This window comes from Dendronephthya gigantea, unplaced genomic scaffold (assembly GCF_004324835.1).
Source record: "Dendronephthya gigantea isolate DGI-Jeju-01 unplaced genomic scaffold, DenGig_1.0 000015F, whole genome shotgun sequence".
In the NCBI taxonomy this organism is placed as follows: Eukaryota; Metazoa; Cnidaria; class Anthozoa; order Malacalcyonacea; family Nephtheidae; genus Dendronephthya; species Dendronephthya gigantea.
Window position 1 is genome coordinate 2,791,448 of NW_021163025.1, and position 19,056 is coordinate 2,810,503.

General features: G+C 35.2%; 5 protein-coding genes across 8 annotated transcripts; 1 reads left to right on the forward strand and 4 right to left on the reverse strand.

Annotated features, from left to right (window-relative positions):
- Nucleotides 1-158: 158 nt before the first annotated feature.
- LOC114520206 (kanadaptin-like) lies at nt 159-18,893 on the forward strand. Its single transcript, XM_028540432.1, is given in 16 exon segments — nt 159-704; nt 797-912; nt 914-951; nt 1,178-1,288; nt 1,453-1,522; nt 1,605-1,747; nt 1,838-1,924; nt 2,017-2,090; nt 2,182-2,248; nt 2,325-2,440; nt 2,567-2,631; nt 2,765-2,835; nt 3,073-3,416; nt 3,673-3,742; nt 3,828-3,915; nt 18,807-18,893. Coding segments are annotated over 15 exon segments (1,968 nt in total). The 3' UTR covers nt 3,878-3,915; nt 18,807-18,893.
- LOC114520047 (UBX domain-containing protein 1-like) lies at nt 3,837-12,933 on the reverse strand. The gene is made up of 18 exons (XM_028540245.1): nt 12,796-12,933; nt 12,164-12,334; nt 11,618-11,843; nt 9,242-11,510; nt 8,494-8,714; nt 7,793-8,024; nt 6,763-7,719; nt 6,605-6,658; nt 6,284-6,372; nt 5,992-6,085; nt 5,869-5,905; nt 5,567-5,661; nt 5,430-5,484; nt 5,247-5,311; nt 5,100-5,171; nt 4,920-4,971; nt 4,744-4,845; nt 3,837-4,563 (listed from the first exon to the last, which is right to left on the reverse strand). The coding sequence occupies exons 7-18, from the start codon at nt 6,810-6,812 to the stop codon at nt 4,342-4,344; spliced, it is 987 nt and encodes a 328-aa protein (XP_028396046.1). The 5' UTR covers nt 6,813-7,719; nt 7,793-8,024; nt 8,494-8,714; nt 9,242-11,510; nt 11,618-11,843; nt 12,164-12,334; nt 12,796-12,933; the 3' UTR covers nt 3,837-4,341.
- Nucleotides 11,349-12,327, reverse strand: LOC114520207 (flavohemoprotein-like). The gene is made up of 3 exons (XM_028540434.1): nt 12,164-12,327; nt 11,618-11,711; nt 11,349-11,510 (listed from the first exon to the last, which is right to left on the reverse strand). Exons 1-3 carry the CDS (start codon nt 12,325-12,327, stop codon nt 11,349-11,351), a joined length of 420 nt encoding a protein of 139 aa, XP_028396235.1.
- Nucleotides 13,434-15,665, reverse strand: LOC114520045 (U4/U6 small nuclear ribonucleoprotein Prp31-like). The gene is made up of 3 exons (XM_028540244.1): nt 14,786-15,665; nt 14,289-14,717; nt 13,434-14,200 (listed from the first exon to the last, which is right to left on the reverse strand). Exons 1-3 carry the CDS (start codon nt 15,599-15,601, stop codon nt 13,985-13,987), a joined length of 1,461 nt encoding a protein of 486 aa, XP_028396045.1. The 5' UTR covers nt 15,602-15,665; the 3' UTR covers nt 13,434-13,984.
- On the reverse strand, nt 16,414-18,390 carry LOC114520048 (exonuclease 1-like). Of its 4 annotated transcripts, none has more exons than XM_028540250.1 (5): nt 18,078-18,390; nt 17,821-17,940; nt 17,596-17,710; nt 17,357-17,494; nt 16,414-17,120 (listed from the first exon to the last, which is right to left on the reverse strand). In XM_028540250.1, exons 1-5 carry the CDS (start codon nt 18,290-18,292, stop codon nt 17,112-17,114), a joined length of 597 nt encoding a protein of 198 aa, XP_028396051.1. In that variant the 5' UTR covers nt 18,293-18,390; the 3' UTR covers nt 16,414-17,111. The 4 variants fall into 4 exon arrangements, with proteins under 4 accessions (XP_028396051.1, XP_028396047.1, XP_028396049.1 ...); XM_028540246.1 differs by having other exon boundaries at nt 16,414-17,172; XM_028540248.1 differs by having other exon boundaries at nt 16,414-17,172; nt 18,043-18,390.
- Nucleotides 18,894-19,056: the final 163 nt, after the last annotated feature.

The window sequence follows — 19,056 nt, forward strand, 5'->3', positions numbered from 1 at the left end:
TTTTGTTGTCTCGTCCAGTCAAGAGATATCATTGTTTTTCACTTTTTCGACAGAAGTGTTCACTTTTGTTTATTTTTATTTATTTTTATTTACTTTTGTTTACTATTTACTCGCTCTAAGCCTCAGACTCCACTGCTCTACACTCCGTCAAACTCAAGATGGCGGAAAATCAGAAAAATGTTGATTTAACGAAGTCAGAAACTTGTAAAAAAGTTAGCGAGCCAGAAGTTGTTAACCCTGTAGACAATGATGCATTTAAAATTCCTAGTGTTATTCAAAAGGACACCAAGCCAAACGAACCAGTTGTGGTAGAGAAAAAGGAGAATATTCCTGAACTTAAATATAAAGCACCGTGGTGGAGTGCTATTCCCCCAAAAGACGAAAATTACAACTTAGAAGTATTAAAAAACGGCTGTATTGTTTCGACTATAAACTTAAATGACAAAGCTTATCATGTTTTTGGACGGTTACCATTATGTGATGTTGTCTTAGAGCATCCATCTATATCAAGATACCATGCATTGGTTCAATACAGAGGAAACACAGATGGAGATCCCTCTTTAAGTGGATTTTACCTCTACGACCTTGGTAGTACTCATGGAACAGTTGTTAACAAGAGTAAAATAAAACAATGTACTTATTATCGACTAAAAGTGGGATATGTTATTAAGTTTGGTGGAAGTTCCAGACTATTTGTCGTCCAGGTTTGTACTTTGCAACAGTAAAGTCTATAGTGTCATATATAGAAGCTCAATTAGACAATATGATATATAAATATACTAACTATCACATGAAGGGACCCAGAGATGATGATGAAGAGGTAAATTTACAGCCATCAAAAATAGCAGAGAATAAAGCAAAAGTGGGTCAAATATTTACAGATGAAGAATATGACAGTTTGAAAAAAGTTGAGTGACAGTGAAAAAAGTGAAGGCATTGATTGGGGATTTGGTAATTATGTTTAATTTATCTGTTGACCTTCCTGGACAATTATAATATGTAGTTGTGCTATTAGGTGGGCCACATGAAGTCTTGTAATTCAGGTAATTACTCTTCAGAAATATGTTGGACTTTTATGATTGGCCACAATTAAGAAAATTAAGGCTCTTAAGCTCAATAATGTAATTATTAGTAAAAGATTTATTTAATATCTTTGTTTATTGTACTTCACCTTCAGGTGAAGATGCTGAAGAAGAGCAAATTGACTCGGAGAAATTTCAAGAGTTGTATTCAGGTGTCGAGTTTAAAGATCCGAAAAAGACACTAAGAGGATATTATGAGAGAGAAGGTAAAGACGCAGACTAAATTAAGGGAAAAATTCTAATTCAGTCTGTGAGTAAACAAGTTAGAAGTTGAAAAGAAAATCAACTATGAATGCATGGACCAATATTGTTTTTAAATCTTCCTTTAAAATTATATTTCAACTTGCTTGTATTTCATTTTTTATAAAAGGTCTTGAACTGGACTACCAGGTTGATGAAACAGGACCAGGTCATGCACGTGTTTATCATTGTAGAGTAAGGTAATTTCAACATTTCATGATTTTTGAGATTTTTATTGCAGTATTTGCAAATGTGTTATTGTTATTTATATTTACTCTTAAGGTTACCTGTGGATGGTCCTAATGGATCTGCTGTCTTTGCTGAAGCTTCTGTGACAGGTCGAAAAAGAGACGCAGTAAAGGAATGTGCAAATGAAGCATGCAAGATGCTGGATGCTTATGGATTGTTGAGACAATCATCACATGGTAGTTAAGCCAAATATGACATAATGACTGGCATCATGTGCTAGCTGTTCTCGTGTTATTTGATTTCAGTATTTTCATTCTTTGTTGCAGAAAGCCGGAAGAAAAGGGAGAGAAATTTAGAAGAGGATGATTTCTATGAAAGTGATGAAGACAATTTTCTTGACAGAACTGGAACAAGTAAATCTTTATTTCATTCTGGTTGCTCTTATGATCTGGGTCTAATAGCTAACAGCTTTAATAGCTACTGATATATTTAACTTTAAATTTAGTTGAGCAAAAAAGATTAAAGAGAATGCGCAAGGCAGGGAAAGACAAGTCAGAAGTTGAGACCTATGACTCCTTGGTAAGTTATAAATGTATATGTACATTCAATTTCTTGTTCTTTCATTCTTTTTACACAATATCTTAGATATATATTTTCTTAATTTTTCCAGTTGTGCAAACTTGAAAAAGTTCAAGAAGAAGTAAAGACATTGGTTGAAAGAATACAGAATGCAGAAGGTGTGTTTACATGAGGATAGTGAAGATGTGAAGCAAATTAACATGTGTTTGTTTAAATGCCTGTTCTTGCTTACAGCTTTAGATGAAGCAAACAATAGTGATAGTTTGGATGATTTCATGGACACTATGTCTCAAAGAATGGACCGACAGAGTAAAATCAAGTTGAAGAGAAAGATAGTAGAATTAAAGAAGGTAATTATGACAATTTGTGTCCAACAATGACATTGAAGTAAAGTTTGAAATTACACTTTCTCATTTTAACCTTGACTTTACCATGCATTTAGTCCTTAATTGTCTGTCAACTCACTTGTATTTTAGGATGAAGAGAGACTAAACAAACTTCTTACTCTGACAAAACCAACAGATCTTTCTTCACTGCAAAGGTGAGCCTTTGTTTACCTCAACAAGTTTTACATGTGTTTTTACAAATTGTGTAGATTTTCATTGTTTCCCCTTTCAAATGCTACCTGGCTGGCTTTCTAATAATAACTGTATTGACTTTCTCCTTTTTAACAGCTCCGCACAACCTTCACCCATTGTGTCTAATGTTAGTCCTCCCACAAAAACACCAGGGAATAAAGTACCAGGTTAGACTGATAAAATTTTAAACCTAGCTATCTTCATTTGATGCAATTCTTGATTTTTGTTCTATGACTATGTTTTGCACTGCACATGATTGAATATGCATCATGATTCATGTTGCAAGTTTTGCAACAGCGTTATACTGTATGTTGTTGTTCATGTACGGTATTGTGTTGTACGGTCCTGTATGAAACATTTTTGGGGGCAATGCAGTGAATATGTTTTGTACATCAACTATTTAGATTGTGCAATGAAAGAAATCGCAGAGCCTATTCAGCCTAAGAACTCCGGAAAACACGAGCTCACATTAAGACAGGAAAATTCAAGTACTGACAACCATAGTTTAGATGCAAACATTTCCACTGAAAAGACCGTTCTAAAATCAAAATCATCCAGTGGTTTTGCGGTGCCTACGACCACAGTAAGACCTGCTAAAGCAACGACAAAAGTCACCACGCAAAGGAAAGACGGAGAAGAAAATCAGAAATCAAAGTCGACGTTGATTCACTCGGAATGCGAGGTTAAAATTGAACAAGACTCTAGTAAAGATAGAAAAAGAATTGATGTACTTAAAAATACCTCAACGGTGATTGTTTTTGTATTTTTTATGATTAAATCTATGGTTTAAATAGACCCTACTTGATAAAAAGAAAGCTCGCAAGTCAATATCGACTATCACCTTGTCGTAATAACGAAATCTCGTCACGACTTTCCCTCAACAAGTCTTTTGATTTGCCGTGTTGGGTGGTTTTAATTCTGAACTATTCCTGGCTATTATGAACACTGGTTCCGTTAGTTATATATATTAGTTTTGTGATGTTTTCATTCTTGCTTTTTAAAAGGTGAATCGTTATTCTGTGGAAACTGAAGACGCGAGTGATCCATACTTCACGAGCTGGACACCACCTGAAGGTCGGTTCAACTCCGCAAGATGCATATTTTCTCAACATACTTTAATTTATAGATGAAATCAACAGCCCATCTACTTTAATTATAGATCAAGTTGGTGATGGTAAGACGAAATTGAATGAGAAATATGGCTACTGAATCTCTTCAAAAACCCTTCCAGCTGGAATGTGAAACCGGTATGACATTCACTATGTACCTTTACTCATATTTAAAAAATCATCTTCCCCTCTTGTACATACTGTACTAAGATGGTTAGATTCAGAGGTGAGGTAAAGTCTGTTCTCTCTAGTTATTTATTTAGAAGCATAGTGAACTGATTCACGTTTGTTCACTACTTACAGACTTTACACTAGCTTTAGCCTCATCATGGCCAAAAATGCAATTTTTTCCATCTGGAAAAAAGTCCATTTTTGGATTAGGGTGCTCAATATGGTGGCTTTCTCAAACATGAAATATGACTTGCGACTTGCAAGGGAAATAAGATATGATAAGAAAACTTCTGAAGTAGAAGTCTTAAGTAGTGTTATACAGAACTACACACTAAGGAGCCTTGACATATTATCACAATAATTTCACTTAACACAAAGTAAAGTACTTCTTGCTCATTGTCTTTGTAAAATTAACACCGCTGATGGAACTAAGTTGCATTCCTTTAAAGACTTGTTCATATCTAGTTCATTAAAAGTCTTCTTTGGAAACATAGTTGATAAAGTAAATGGCAGAGAACCATCTGTTCTGTTAGACTCGACGAAAGACACAATACTTGATAGCAGATCTGTTGGCTTGAATGTCCCTGTGATTGCTGTACCATTTGTTAGGCGGAACTGTAGGAAAATATTGCATTGACATGAAAATCTTTATCACCATTGGTTTTACCAAGGGGTCTTGTCAGGTGAAATGAGATTATTGGGCTTCATATTATACAATAAAAAGGAAATTCCAGGGTATCAGATCAAGATAAATATTAAGCTATGTGTAGTAGTGAAAAAATAGATAACAGAAACCTGCAGCCTGCATGTAGTGTATTCTTTGGTGGCAGATTGTTGATCCCCTGGCTGTGCTGATGATGTAGTTACATGACTTGTGGGTTTACCAGTTGAAGGAGACTGAAATATGAATGAATAAGTTATCTAAAGCAAGTGTTTGTTGACTGAAATCATGCACCTATGGAGTTTGTCACCTGTGAAGCTTTCTCAGCACGATCCTGAGCAATCTGTTGTTTCAGTTTTTGTCTAGTAAAACATGTTATAAAATGTCATAATAAAAAAAATCCAAATATTATTACAGTTATCTCTTTCAGAAATATAAATTGTTAATAAATTTCTCAATTTTTTAAAGGCAATAACATAAAGGTAAATACCTCAGTTTCTTCTCCTCCAACTTTTCACGTCTTCTCTGTTCTGCAATCTTTTGAGCTTCTTGCATCTCAAATCTAATTTCAAACGAGAATGGATGGAATTACATATTTTTAAAAGATAAAATCACTGGTACATGTCTAATTTTTTACTTTTGCTTGAAGTTTGTCATTTCTTTGCCAGTTTTTCGCCTGATTTTCTCGCGTTCAACATTCTCCTAGAAATAAGTTTGATGCTGTTTCTTTCAAATCAACTATAATCATCAATTCCATTGAGCTATTTTGTTCCCTATTTAACTGGATCTAACTTTTGAATGCACCAAAACATTGCAGGACCTGTTTCTCTTTCTCTTGTCGTTCTTGACGTTTTTCAACAATCTTTTCCTGTAACCTAATCAAAACCAAAATGGCATTTGGTGAATTAATTTATTTAGTACATTACATAAAAATATTAATGTTCCTATCATACATACTTTACTAACTGGGCCTTTTTCTCTTCCTCAGTCAATGGTCTTATTTCTTCTGTTGATTCAGCAAAATTCTGATGACCAGTTCGAGCAGCATGCATCTAAAGTAATGATCAAAACACACCTTTGCAACATGTTACTATGGCAATATATATCAGCATTCAAGTCTATACATAGTATTACACCAGCAGTTTTCCATTTTGCTTAAAAGAAATTAAGGAAGAAATTTTTGGGTTTTTTGCCAGCTAATATTAATGTGATAAATATGACATACCTAAAATCATGAATTTCATGTGAAATATTTATACCTGCACTTGGGCTTCAGTTTTTAACAACTTTCCACACCTAATAATAAAGTTACGATTCAGAGCTAAGAAATTATACCTGCAATAATTGTTAAGTATTGTAAATTATGAAAAAGATCGACTTACTCTTCACATTTTAAGGACTGGGCTTGAGCTGAAGCAGATTGTTCATTAGTTAGTTCCACTGCACCACCATTTGTTTCTTGTTCATGATTTTCATCTGTTTTCAAAATTATATTTAATAATTACAGATTATATTTGCCCATCATGAATGTTATGTCTTTAGGGATTGTCATTGCATTGGGATACAGAACATGATTTGCCTCTGCAAATAGCTTAGAGCTGTGCAGCTTGCTACTTCAGCCTCAAAACCTATGACTATTTGTGCCTTGTTCCTATGGTGTGTTGATAAATATACCAGAAGTTTTAGTTTCGGCTCCAAGTGTATGTCCTTGGTCAGGTTTCAGTGGTTCATCAATATCTGGATCATCAGCATGTGCAAATAACCTAGAAAGTTTGTTTAACTTTAGAAAAAATAAACTGGGATTATGGGAGTTTAATTTGCCTGGATCTTGCTCACATATATGACATATGTAATGTTATGATTGTTCATTATAATTACTCCTGCACCATGTCACTTACTGACCACTATGACATGTCACTATTACCCCTTGTGGTCCACAGGAGCATGTGCCAGCAAATGAAAAAGATAAAAGCAAATTTTAAATATATTTCCTACCAGTCCATAGCAGATTGCACACCCTGATGCCTTGTAACAGCCAAAGCTTTCTCACTAAAATATACATGTTTAAAAATCATCATTTTATATTAATGGCAGATTTAATATGAAAAGAAAATTAAGAAATATCGTGTTTTTAACAAATATTAACAACTTACGCTCTGTTCTTGGGAAATCCCATTTCCATAAGGGTATCAAGATCTGACATATTGGAAGTACAAATTTTACAGTAACTTTCGACTATTCTTTAATGATAAATTATAAAATATTTCACATTTCGTATTCAATGATTTCTTTAAAATTTGCATATCAATATTTGACCGGAAAGAAACTTCCCCCCCCCTGGGAAAATTGCTCGCAATAATGGAGGATAACTAGGTTAATTAGGTGTGTCCAGTGTCCATAGGTTTTATGGAAAACTACGTCCCCTAGATTAGGAAGAATTGGTTAAAAATCAGTCTGTTGTACCAGAGTCGGCAATTTTTTTGACGAATTTGGGACTGTGTTTGAATTTATTCAATTCAGGTGTTCACACAGCAAGATCCATCAGCGTGATTAGTATACTTTGTTACAGAGATAATTTATCACTGCAGATAATTTTGTTATTTACTTTTTCAAAACTATTTACAATTGTTACGTTTCTGCTATAAAATATGCATGCTACACCCTGTTGCTGCTGAATATGAGCTGATATCTGTTTGAAACCAGAAGAGTGCTCTATACAAATATACATTTAGATTGACAACTCATATGGGAGTCAAACATCTGGTGGCAATCCTAATTCCGCTTTGCAGTCAGTGAAATTTCTTCTTTTTCCACCTCCATTGCTGCATTCTGGGATTCACTAGCCTCGTTTCCATTATTCCTGGCACAATATAGCATTCAGCGGACGTTATTATAACAGATTCTTATGGAGTTTATTTAATAAAGTACTGAACCATGGCAACGTGTTTTATAGCTCGTCACTTGTTTTCCGCAAGACCTTCTTTGCCACCCTCAATCATGACGTCAGCAAGTATGCTATAAATAGCAAACCAAGCAGCTTCAACGTCGGATGTGAATATTTCACCACCAATTTCTTTTTTCAGTGTCCAGAGTAAGGCGGAGCCAACAGCCTATTCGTTAAAATAAATAAAGAGTGTTGATTCTCCTTGCCCCCTGAACAGCATTTGTTCATAGTATACCCACCTGAAAGTGTTCTGGTTTCACATTATATTTAATAAAATGTCTCTTGCCCAAATTTTTCAGTTTTGGAATGAGTTCTGGCAGATTTCCAAGTCGACGAATGGCGAAATCAATCATTGACATGAGCATTTTCGCTTGACGTTTCAAACCTGGATCATCGCATGTCATCTCAGTGTTGTTCTTGTTTGATGTAAATGAAAACAAACTTTTCAACTCTGGATTTTCACTAAACAATCTAAATGTACATTGTTGACTTAGTCTTTGCACTTCCTCTCTCAAAATGAACACGCTGTCATATTGGAACACGCTCTCATCATAAACAGTCGCATTCTTTCGCCATTATATCAATGACCCACAACAATGACATCGCTGATGAGTTTTTAACTGGTTTATTCCTGTCGTATTACAAAGTGTTTGACAATCGGGGAATAAAATGGATCAATGATAATTTGGATTATGTGGAATGATTATAAATGTTAAGTCTCGGGCACACGAGAACTTTTGTCTGCACTAATAATTTTGGGCGACTGCAGCTAAAATTATCGCACCGTGACAGAAATTGGTTCGCGAAGTAGAATCATCTGAGAATCTATCCTAATATGAGCGAAACTTGTCAAGGAAACAGCTGGTCGAAGCTGTCGGACAACCAGGAGACCATGCATAGTCTTGGAGTCGTTCAATGATAAAAGGTGAAATAATCTTACCTCTCATAGAAGACAATTCCATTACCAACCATATCCTTCTTCACCAAGGCCCACGTTCTAACAACTTTTTCAACCTGTTGTGACAACGAGTTCTCGTCTGCTTTTTCCTCAGATATTTCAGTTGGTAAGCCGTCTAGTCTGGGGACACTAGATTGCTGTTTACACGCCATTGAGATGATGAAGTAACGTCCTGTAGTTGCCCGCCTAATACGAGTAATGCCCTAAACAACCAAAAAAATTTTAACCATAATGGGTATGGACTAAGAAATATTTCTTTTACAACTTCCTTATTTTCGTTAGAAGAAGTTTTACCTCATGGTAGATCTTGATTATTTCACACTATTTTGTCAAATTTAATTTTCGTAGGAGCTATATACTCATTCGTCAACACATTACTAATAACGGTGTTTATTTGAAACGTTTCTTTGTTTAAATATGTTAACATCGTATACATCCAGTATGTTGTATATATCCAGGCATTATCACCATAGCTTACCATCACAACGAAATATGTGCATGCGTTACCACTTCGCGTATAAACTATATTCGAATGAAAAACACAGGTATCTCGGATTTTTTAGAACAGATATATCACCGCGAGCCTCAAAAACAGTCTTTTTTAAATGATGATATATATAGTGATGCAAGAAATGGCTAAAAAGGTTTATCTCTGACATCTGACGTTCTCTGACTTATAATTTCCATTAAATTATCGATCGCTTGCTAATGATGATAAAACAATAATTACCTTATAATATCAATACACAATCCACTTTGTATTAAGATAAAATTTTCTTCGCATGTATGCAGCATTGACATTGTTATGACTGAGAATTTTAGAAATAAATTCATTAAAGGTGTCGACAGAAAACCATAGAAACCATTTATAATTTATATATACTTAACTAACCACCGCGCGCGTCTGTTGGGATGCATGGTCAAGTCATGCAGTTCTTATTTATTGTACGAGTGAAACAATTCTTCAAACAATTTCGCGCAAAAGGAACCGATTGTTCATAACATGAAAGATGTGTCGGATATAGGCGCTTGCTATCGATCAGGGGAGGTACCTTATAAATCTAAAATATATACTTCCAAGTATAACCTGCATGTTTTTCATTATACCATAACGAAATTATATCGAAGAGTCTCTGCTCCAAATAAAGTAAGACAAGTTTAAAACAAGACAATCATACCCCGCGGTTCAGTTTTAATTCGTATATATATTTGTGGAATGTGAGATTGTGTTAAAGCTATACAAGATACTGTGCCAGAATGTTCTGAGAGCCAAGATTAATTATACCAAACAATTATCACCAAGCATGTAGCGTGTCTCAAAAAGAGGGAGTATACCTCTCATTTTATTCTGAACATATACCTTTATCTCCCACTTTTTTGTTCGTCCCTAGCTGCATGTATGGGCTATTTAATTACAATTCCAACAAAACTTCCAAACGAGGTGTATTATACCATTCGCTTCGACTGTTTAGTACTCGTTCAGTACTATCCATTACAACATCAAACCTCAAATGTTGTGTTTACTTTTGTATCTGTAACTTTAAGGATATAAACTGCAAAATCTAATTTATGTTTTTTAGAAAGTTCGTTTTGTCTATTAATTGTCATATAAATATAATGATGCATGCATGTATAGCTATAACACTTCTAAGATATAAGAACGCTGCAAAACCAATTTGATATAGAATCTGAAGCCGTACTTCACAATTTCAAACAACAGTAAAACTGACAACACGTCGGTCGAGAAACTGGAACTAAAAACTCAACAACTGCATGAACGACATGTTCACAATTCGAGATAAGTTACCTACACATTTTTCTGTCAAAATTGCGTCATTCCAATGCATGTTTAATTTGTTTTTTTTTAATATTTTCAAAAAAGTAAATTAGATGAACACTTACACGCTCGTCTCTGAAAATCCGAAACTAAACTTTCATTTCTGTCGCTGAATTCTCTGGATTTTCAACACTTCAATTTACAAAACTTTATTTAACGCCTGCCCTCTTTTTTACGTCTGCATAATATCAACATTGCCATTGGCATTGGCGCGATAATCCTATTAATTTCATTGTAACTGAACATGCATGTATAAGAACGTTCATACCGCAATGATCGCAATTCATACTAATACAACTGTAGTCTATATATTGTAATCATGCATATGTTAAAACAATTTCTCTTCGGCATTTTGTTCAGTTGTCAAATTTGAGAAAAACGTAATTTCATTATTGTATAAATTGCTTGATATTGTAAACTGAATTTGGTGAAAATTAAATTAGGACAGGAAAATGAAATTATAATTCTTGAAAGAATGCCGCGGAATAACAAAACAACACGGGGTGATTTTTTAAGCAGATGATGCAAAAATGCTGCAAATGCACCAAGTTTGATCATTTTTAACCAAGTGTTCCTGCGTCTTATCTATATACTACATATTATAGAGTATAGATAGTAGCTATTACCCAGCGAGTTGATAAAACGCTTTAAAAACAAAATATTTTTATATGAATCAGTTCTGCATTGCAGATGTTTCAGTTCACAACCCTCTCATTACTATCATCAGAATTATGATTTATCACATAAAAATAACTGATATACGTGTGGTCTATACGTGTGGACTGACAGGACTGTGATGCATCGAACTTTGCTTTGCTGCATGGTATATACTGTACAATTTGAATACGATAAAAAATTCACATATGCATGATAATTGTGATTAATATTTGGAATTTTTGCAATACTCGTTTAATATTACCAAACAGAGTAACCGGGCATGTGAATAATCGCTTGATTAGATGAAAGGATGTGATATAAGTAGTTTGATACAGTAATATGATCAGTTTACACTAATCGATCCACCGTCCATCACAGTCTTTCCTCCTTCAATCATGACGTCAGCAAGCATTGTGTATATAACAGTCCACGCTCTCTCAACTTCCGTTGTAAATAATTCTCCCAAACCAACTTTTAATGTCCAAAGTAAGCACTCGCCAACAGGCTGAAAAATGTTATCAAACCATAAGCCACGGAGAGAATTAGCTGACATTATCGTCGTTGAACTGACGAAACTCTATAACTTAATAATTCTGTCAATTAACCTGGTACCTTGAAGTGCTCGGGTTTAACTTCGTAATCAAGGAAATGTCTTGCACCAAGAACTTTCAATTTTGGAGTGAGTTCTTGAAGATTACCCAGCTCACTAACAGCATAGTCAATCATTGACATAAGTAAATAAGCTTGATTTTTTAACCCTGAGCTATCGTCCATCTGGCTTCTTACTTCAGAGGAAAATGAAAACAAACTTATGACCTCTGGATGGGTAGTGAAAAGTCTAAAAGTGAATGAGAAAGTTTAACAACGCGTGCTCTTGTCAGCTACCTCTGTAGCTCGGTGGCAAGAGCATTGCACCAGCATCGCAAAAGCGTAGGTTTGATTCTTGCCGGTGGACCGTTGACTCATTTTCCATCAACTTATCCCGGCTTGAATTTGAAGTGTGTACAATTCCACTCGAAATTAAACATTTGAGTATATAGTTATCTATAACCTAGACTATATTGTAAACAGAGAACCTCACTCAACCGATATACTCGTCTTTTTTTATAATTCACCCCACCGTCTCGCGCTCTAAAAGAAATATTTCTTTAGCTATACCTTCTGTAAAAAACCTTGCCATGTTTAAGAGGATCTTTGTTCACCAACTCCCATGTTTGTACCACAGTTTCCACAATTTTCTGTATATCATCTTGTTTTTTATCAACTACCACCTTTTCGAAGATATTCTTCGCCATAACATTTGCTTCCTCGGTACTTGCCATTACAGATCTGAATAAACAAATAGTTTTTACTGGATGTTTCTTATGAACACATGTAAACGCCGAGACATACCAAATATTTCACGCTGCATCAATCGTGCATTAAATGATAGTCATATTGCTTCACAGTTACAATGATTCATGAATGCACTTAAAACATGTCATTCAGTCATTGGAGGTTCAGTCAGTTCTGAAGATGAATACCTCAACCGGAATTACAGTTCAGTCACCACTGATAAGTATTAGTGGTGATACAATATATACATATACCTGAATCACCACTTTTTTAATTACTGGTATTCTACACTACACTGTACACACCAGTAAATATTGTAATAAGAATACTGGTTATGTGTATAGAATGATAAATCCTGAATAAATGACCGTAGATAGATGGTATGGAAGATAAAGACTACACACACAATACCACAAATGAAACGGCGCAAATTGTAATAATAAAAAGCGACTTACCTTGAGCTGATTTTCGTCAATTGACTTACAACTTTGAATCACGCAACTTTCAATAGTAATACCAGACTAAGGCGATTAAAATAAACTTTAAGTCTTATTTGGTCGGACTCGGTGGGGGGACCACTCCAATAACTGGAGTTCGTATGTCCAACCAGGTAAAGCGTATAATTAGATACGTATGGTAGTTGATAATAATTGCGACATTTGAATAAAAGAAACAGTGAACACACCCGAATCATACCTTAAACCGTCTTTGGTCTCGTAAATGACAGATTAAAGCATTCCTAGATAAGTCTCTGATAAGAATTTTATTCTAATATCACACCAGCATTTATCGTAAAATGTATAATCGATGTTGAATAAGCGCTGTCTACTTTTAAATGTTCTAACGCAGTAAAGAAATATGATTGAAATGGTAGGAATGTCTCTCACTATACGTGCTCCTTTGTCAATGTCATGGTCTAATGTAATATTACAATGATATCGTTACTTAAGACTGCTTTTTATAAAATGATTAGGTCGCAAAAGTATCAGATGTGCTCATGGGGGATTTCATTATCCATATTAGCTCTTTGTGTTTTGTGTTCACTAATAATTGTTTGCAATAGCAGTGAATACCTTAGCATGCATTATGGTTACGATACTTAATGAAACCGCATTCATGAGCGTTTCATGAGAAAACATAGTATACAATAATTACTTACCAATTTAAAGATCTTTTGCCTTTGAGATGGAGTATACAATCCAATGATTAGGTTTAAAAGAAAAACACAAAGAGCATCATCAATATTCACTGTAAATTATTAGACATATTAGAGTTCGTTCATGGGCGACAATCTTTGATGATTACCTGACCTATTAATTTATGTGGGTCACAAGTATAATCATTTTATCAATTCATCTTTGCTGACAATCAAAAAATTACTTATTAAAATCATGTTTATTTCAATATAAAATAACATAGGTATTACTGTAGGTTTCAACTAGAGAAAATAGGAATAAAAGGGTAAATAAATGTATTTCTTTTACAGTTTATATCACATCTGTCCTCGGTAAAGTTTAGTTAACAATATGTCTGCCTGAAAATACCCAGTCCTCTTCAACATACTGTACATATGGAGTATTATAACTTAATAATTGTTGCTTATAATCAGTTCCTCTGGTCTTGTGGAACAATTTTTATAATCCGCTATTTACCATCAGTTTTCTTCTTAGCATGCAGGAATCCAGATGTGCTTGAAAAATACCTAGCATTGGCATCAGCTACTCGTTTCTCAGCTGCATGAGGGTTGACAATTTCAAGACCCTGGAGGGGAGTGAATGCAACGCTTGATGCCGTGCCGGATGTTTGACCACGGACAGTTGATTTGCCGCCATATGTAGCTTGACCTTGTTGAAGGTTTCGCTGAAAAAAAATTATTGCAGTACAGTTTCAGAGTCATGGTTAAAAATTAACTTTTGATAGTTGCATTAGTAACTATTTGATAAATTACCTGCAATCTCTTAGACACAGAAACTTGTGTTTTCTTATCCACTGCAGCGGCTCGTACTTTACCAGAACCTTTTGCTTGAGTACCAACTGAGAAACCAATATCAGTTTGAAACATATCTTCCTCAATCTTGCCAAACTGAACACGATTGGCTTGTCGACGTAACTCTGTTACTGCCGACTTCTCTTTCATTTTCCTTACACGTCGTCCACCACGCTTTTTCTTCGGTGCCTCATCAGGTCTTGGCAGAGGCTTGGCTTCTTTCAAAGGGGGTGGTTCCTGCCATTTTTCGAACTTTTGTTCAATATCTTCAAACAATCCTCGACCCATACTTCCATCAACACTTTCATGAAAACTGTCAACTCGAGCAGCCAATGTGCATTTTGCTGCTACCAAGCGAGCACCTTTCTTTCGGAAATCTGGTGGTAAACTCTAAGGGTTGACAAATGAAAATTAAAAAAGAAATTTTAGCACATTTGTTAAAACTCTCTGTTATATACCTGTACTAAATCACAATGGTAGATGTGGCCTGTGTGAGGTAGGATAGCTGCACTTGAGAAACCAGTCAATGTTTTCTTTTGTGCACCTAACAACATGACATTACATGCTGGCATTTTTGACAATCCAGTTAAACCTCCAGCACTTCCCATTAGTTTTGCTGCAGCTGTTGCTCCAACGATCCAGGAAGTATTTGGGGCAATGAATGACATCTGTGACTCAACATATTCAAAGATCTTTGCTTTAGCATCAACAAGATCTAGCGCCATTTGACAAGCTTCCATAACACGTTCCAGCTCATCATGTTCTAAATGTTCACCTTGGGTTGTTGATGCTGTTACACTAACAACCATCTTTGTTGCAGGAGGTAAAATTTCAGTAAGGTCCACATTTGCAACCTCTAGCTCGTTATCCAGTAATTGTACAGTTTTAATATAATCTAGTGCACTGGGAACAAGAGATTCAAGCTCAGGAAATCGTTTTGCATATTGGTCTCTGGTGTATTTATGTATAACACCAATTTCATTATCAATTTCCACTGTGAGATTATTTGCTTCTACGATAAGTTGGTATTCAGGATCAGTTTCAATAGGACCAAACATTTGGCCTCTTGGTTTCTGTGAATACTCCTTAATTCTTTCAAGTACATCAACAAGCTGTTTCCCATCTCTTAGTTTTGCAATGTGTTTCACTGATTTCATATCCAAAGTATCATTTGTCTCCATTGCTTCTTCAATGGTGTCATTGTCAATAATGTCATTATTTGTATCTTCACCAATTTCCTCCAAGTCTGCTAGTAATTCATCAGCTAAAGACATGATTTTTTATGTAATCTTTACTGCAATTTTTTATGTTGAATACCAGTTATTTTACTTTTAACAATCAAACCCAGGCGGTGTGCGCATAGCGACCGCAAAGCACACTGGTATGAGCTTTTTCAATATGGCGGAAAACTTTCTGAAATTTGCTGAAATTTGTTGGTATTTTACTCCAATGTGCAGAGGTGTGTATGTTAGTTAACAATATCTTAAGAAACAGTTATCCACCGTAACTAGATTTCTTTGTTATTTTCGTATTTTGCATGCTAGTTTCATCTTGAAAATTGGATGTTATTTGGATGCTGTTTTAAGTAACGTTGTTAAGCATTTACATTAACTCGAGCCTCAACCGAACTACTGTTATTTTTTTTCTTAAAATGCCTATAGAAGTAAAGTACAAGCTTTACGAAACAGATAAGTATTATCGCGCCCAAAGGCGCCCCATCAAATCACCCGATTTTCTTGTGGTAAACATGCACATTTTTACCTAGGGTAAAACTTGGTTTATGGCAACCAAGAGGCCTTCGGTAGTGGAAGGCAACACGCCTGGTAAACCATCATCAAAGCGAACTGTCACAGGCACCTCTAGGAGAAGCCTTTTCGAATCAAAAGATGGTCATACAAAGAAACAACATGTTGGTGATTGGACAGAGCAAGAGGAATCATGCTTAGTGCAATATATTTGTTTGTTTTGGAGCAATGCTTTTTCTGACAAATGGCCAACAACAAAGGACATGAAGTTCTGGAATGCAAGTGCAGAGGTTGTTAACAATGTTTGCAACTCAATGAGAACAGGTTTGTCATATATTTAACTTTTTTCATATTTTGATCACAACATACAGTACCACATCTATGTGTATACATTGTAATATATAATTTGTGTTATACTTGTTGTTTTATAATTTGTGTTAAGTTATTTGAAATAAAATTAAATTAAAAAGATATTATAACTTACAGTATGTAATAAGTGATAATGTTAAATGTAATGCAATTAACTTTTCAACAATGTTCCTTTTTTCCCAGGTGGATCATGTCGAACAAGAGTAACTAAGCACCTGGCGAAAAGGTACAAAACATTGTCTGAGGCAGAGGAGTCCTTAAACATTGACTATATGTCCAACACTTTTGGGTGCTACAACACAGAACACAAGTCAGCAACTCCTAAAAGTACAACCACAGTTGATGATATCTTCTCTACATCGCCTGTGTTTAAGTCTTCACCAATTCCCAAGCAAGAGAATACTTATATCCTGATTCCACTTATTCAGAGGCACACATTTTATTCTGTCAATGCTAAAAACTGTCTGATGATTAAAAACAGCAAAAGCTTTGACAAATTGCTCTTCATAATCTTTTGGTGCCCCCTTCTTAGCCAGATCTTCAAATAGATGATTTCCACAAACCAAAGGATATGCCCTGTGAATTCCAATTCCTTTCACATTATCAAGATAATCACACCCAGCTGTGATGCACAATTCTTGAAATTGTTTGAAAGATAATTTCAAACCATCTAAAATTTCTGAGAGGACAAAATAATTTCCAGTACCACTTAACTTGACTTTAACAAATATCTACACGAAATATGGAAGAAAATAACTCTAAAAGTGTGCACATATTCTTTAGCAGTGGGTTATAAATAAGAGACACCATAGATCACTATAGGCCACTATAGATCTGTTGTTGCACAAATAATTACAAAAAAATCAAATTAAAGTGTATACAGTATACTACAGTATACTACAGTATACTATATACCTCTTTGCAACCATAGGTAAGTAGATCTGAGTCCTCAGTAATAGCAAAATCGGCATGACCATGTTTTATAAGATACGCTATCTGAGCATCAGATTCATAGGCGGATACAATGTACTGAATATTCTCTTTTACACATATCTAAACAGAGATATCCCCAATAGTTGCAACAAATTCCCTGCAGTGCGACAATAAGATCATATAAGTATGATTTAAATCCTCAGGGAGAGGAACATAGGTACCTCTATGCACGATGAAATATCATCAAATGAAACAGAAATCCCCTGGCTAAGAAATTTGTTATGTTCTTCCAAGCTGGCTGCTTCATTTGCTTTTGCTAAAGCATTTTCTTTCATTCTGTGTAGTGTAAATATATATATATTTAGCGACAACAGTAATGGGCTTATGGCTACTATGTAGTTTAACTCTCCTTGCCAGGACATTAGGTTTTTAATTTTAATAATCACCTTTGCCTTCTCGCTGTTTCGTTCGCTTTGGCAGGTAGTGGCAAGCCATCGAAAACGACAAACGGAAAAACTCCAGCTCCTTTCACCAACTGTAAATGCTTTCGAAAAATACTATCTAGTCTGAAATAAATAACATGAATATTAATGATCTATGAGCATAAATATTAATGATACAAAATTTCAATACTTAACGTTATATAGCATAGCTTTCACACGACTCACCGACAACAGACTATTTACAACACGAAGATAGTTACCTCTGTCGATTTCCACTTTCAGAGACAGAAACTGCTAGTGCTCGATGAATCCAACATGAAGCATCAACCGCTGCTGTTTTACCAGCGAAATCAGAGAGATTTGCGTCTTTAGAATATTGTTTTAAATAGGGAAATAAATTTTTAATGCCCATTTTTTTATTATTCACAATTGCATTAATGTGCTTGCATTGCCATTGGATTGAAACCAGAACCATTGAGCTAAATTCGCTATTCCGCCTATTCGTTCATGCATAGAACTTGCATAGTTGCATCGAAATATTCTGCTCAGTGATGTGCACCCATGTGCACCAGACCGCGGCTTGTCGCATAATGACAATTTTTTTTCTTTTCCCACCATGCTTTGCGGTCGCTATGCGCACACCGCCTGAATCAAACCATAAACGTAGGGTAATACTGTGCTAGTACGCATGTGCGAAACACTGCACATTCACATGTTCACTGAAATAACACCAAGTACTGAGAACGCTATTGATCGGTGTGTGTATTACGGATTCAAATTTTGGAATTCGAAGCTGGAACGAACGTCGTGCAACGTCTAAAAAACAAGAAAAATTGTCATTTTAAATCTTTCTTATTCCTTACAATCAGTCATGACTTCGCTGTAAGTAGCTTAAAAGACGAAAATTCAATCCTTTCTGTAACATAAAAAGGCAGTATTTTTTGTTATGAAGGAGATGGTGATAAATTGTTTATTATTTTTTTATCAAGAGCTTCTAAGCCCAAGTCAGATATGACACCTGAAGAGCTTGCTCAACGAGAACAAGAGGAGTTTGCCACTGGTCCACTGTCTATTCTTACACAATCCGTAAAGGATAATGCCCAAATTTTAATCAATTGTCGGAATAATAGGAAGCTACTTGCACGCGTGAAAGCTTTTGATCGACATTGTAACATGGTTTTGGAAAATGTCAAAGAAGTTTGGACAGAAACGCCAAAAGCAGGCAAAGGAAAGAAAAAA

Coding starts and splice junctions, on each gene's coding strand:
- LOC114520048 (XM_028540246.1), bottom strand. CDS start 18,292: ATGGTTCTGGTTTCAATCCAATGGCAATGCAAGCACATTAATGCAATT. Junction 17,941..18,077: donor GAAAGTGGAAATCGACAGAG/GTAACTATCTTC, acceptor TATTTATTTCAG/ACTAGATAGTATTTTTCGAA. Junction 17,711..17,820: donor GAAACAGCGAGAAGGCAAAG/GTGATTATTAAA, acceptor TACACTACACAG/AATGAAAGAAAATGCTTTAG.
- LOC114520207 (XM_028540434.1), bottom strand. CDS start 12,327: ATGGCAAGTACCGAGGAAGCAAATGTTATGGCGAAGAATATCTTCGAA. Junction 11,712..12,163: donor GGCAAGGTTTTTTACAGAAG/GTATAGCTAAAG, acceptor CTATGCTGTTAG/TGAGCTGGGTAATCTTCAAG. Junction 11,511..11,617: donor TTAAACCCGAGCACTTCAAG/GTACCAGGTTAA, acceptor AACATTTTTCAG/CCTGTTGGCGAGTGCTTACT.
- LOC114520047 (XM_028540245.1), bottom strand. CDS start 6,812: ATGTCAGATCTTGATACCCTTATGGAAATGGGATTTCCCAAGAACAGA. Junction 6,373..6,604: donor GTGCAATCTGCTATGGACTG/GTAGGAAATATA, acceptor CAAACTTTCTAG/GTTATTTGCACATGCTGATG. Junction 5,662..5,868: donor AAACTGAAGCCCAAGTGCAG/GTATAAATATTT, acceptor TCATTACTTTAG/ATGCATGCTGCTCGAACTGG.
- LOC114520045 (XM_028540244.1), bottom strand. CDS start 15,601: ATGTCTTTAGCTGATGAATTACTAGCAGACTTGGAGGAAATTGGTGAA. Junction 14,718..14,785: donor ACCATTGTGATTTAGTACAG/GTATATAACAGA, acceptor GTCAACCCTTAG/AGTTTACCACCAGATTTCCG. Junction 14,201..14,288: donor CTGTGTCTAAGAGATTGCAG/GTAATTTATCAA, acceptor ATTTTTTTTCAG/CGAAACCTTCAACAAGGTCA.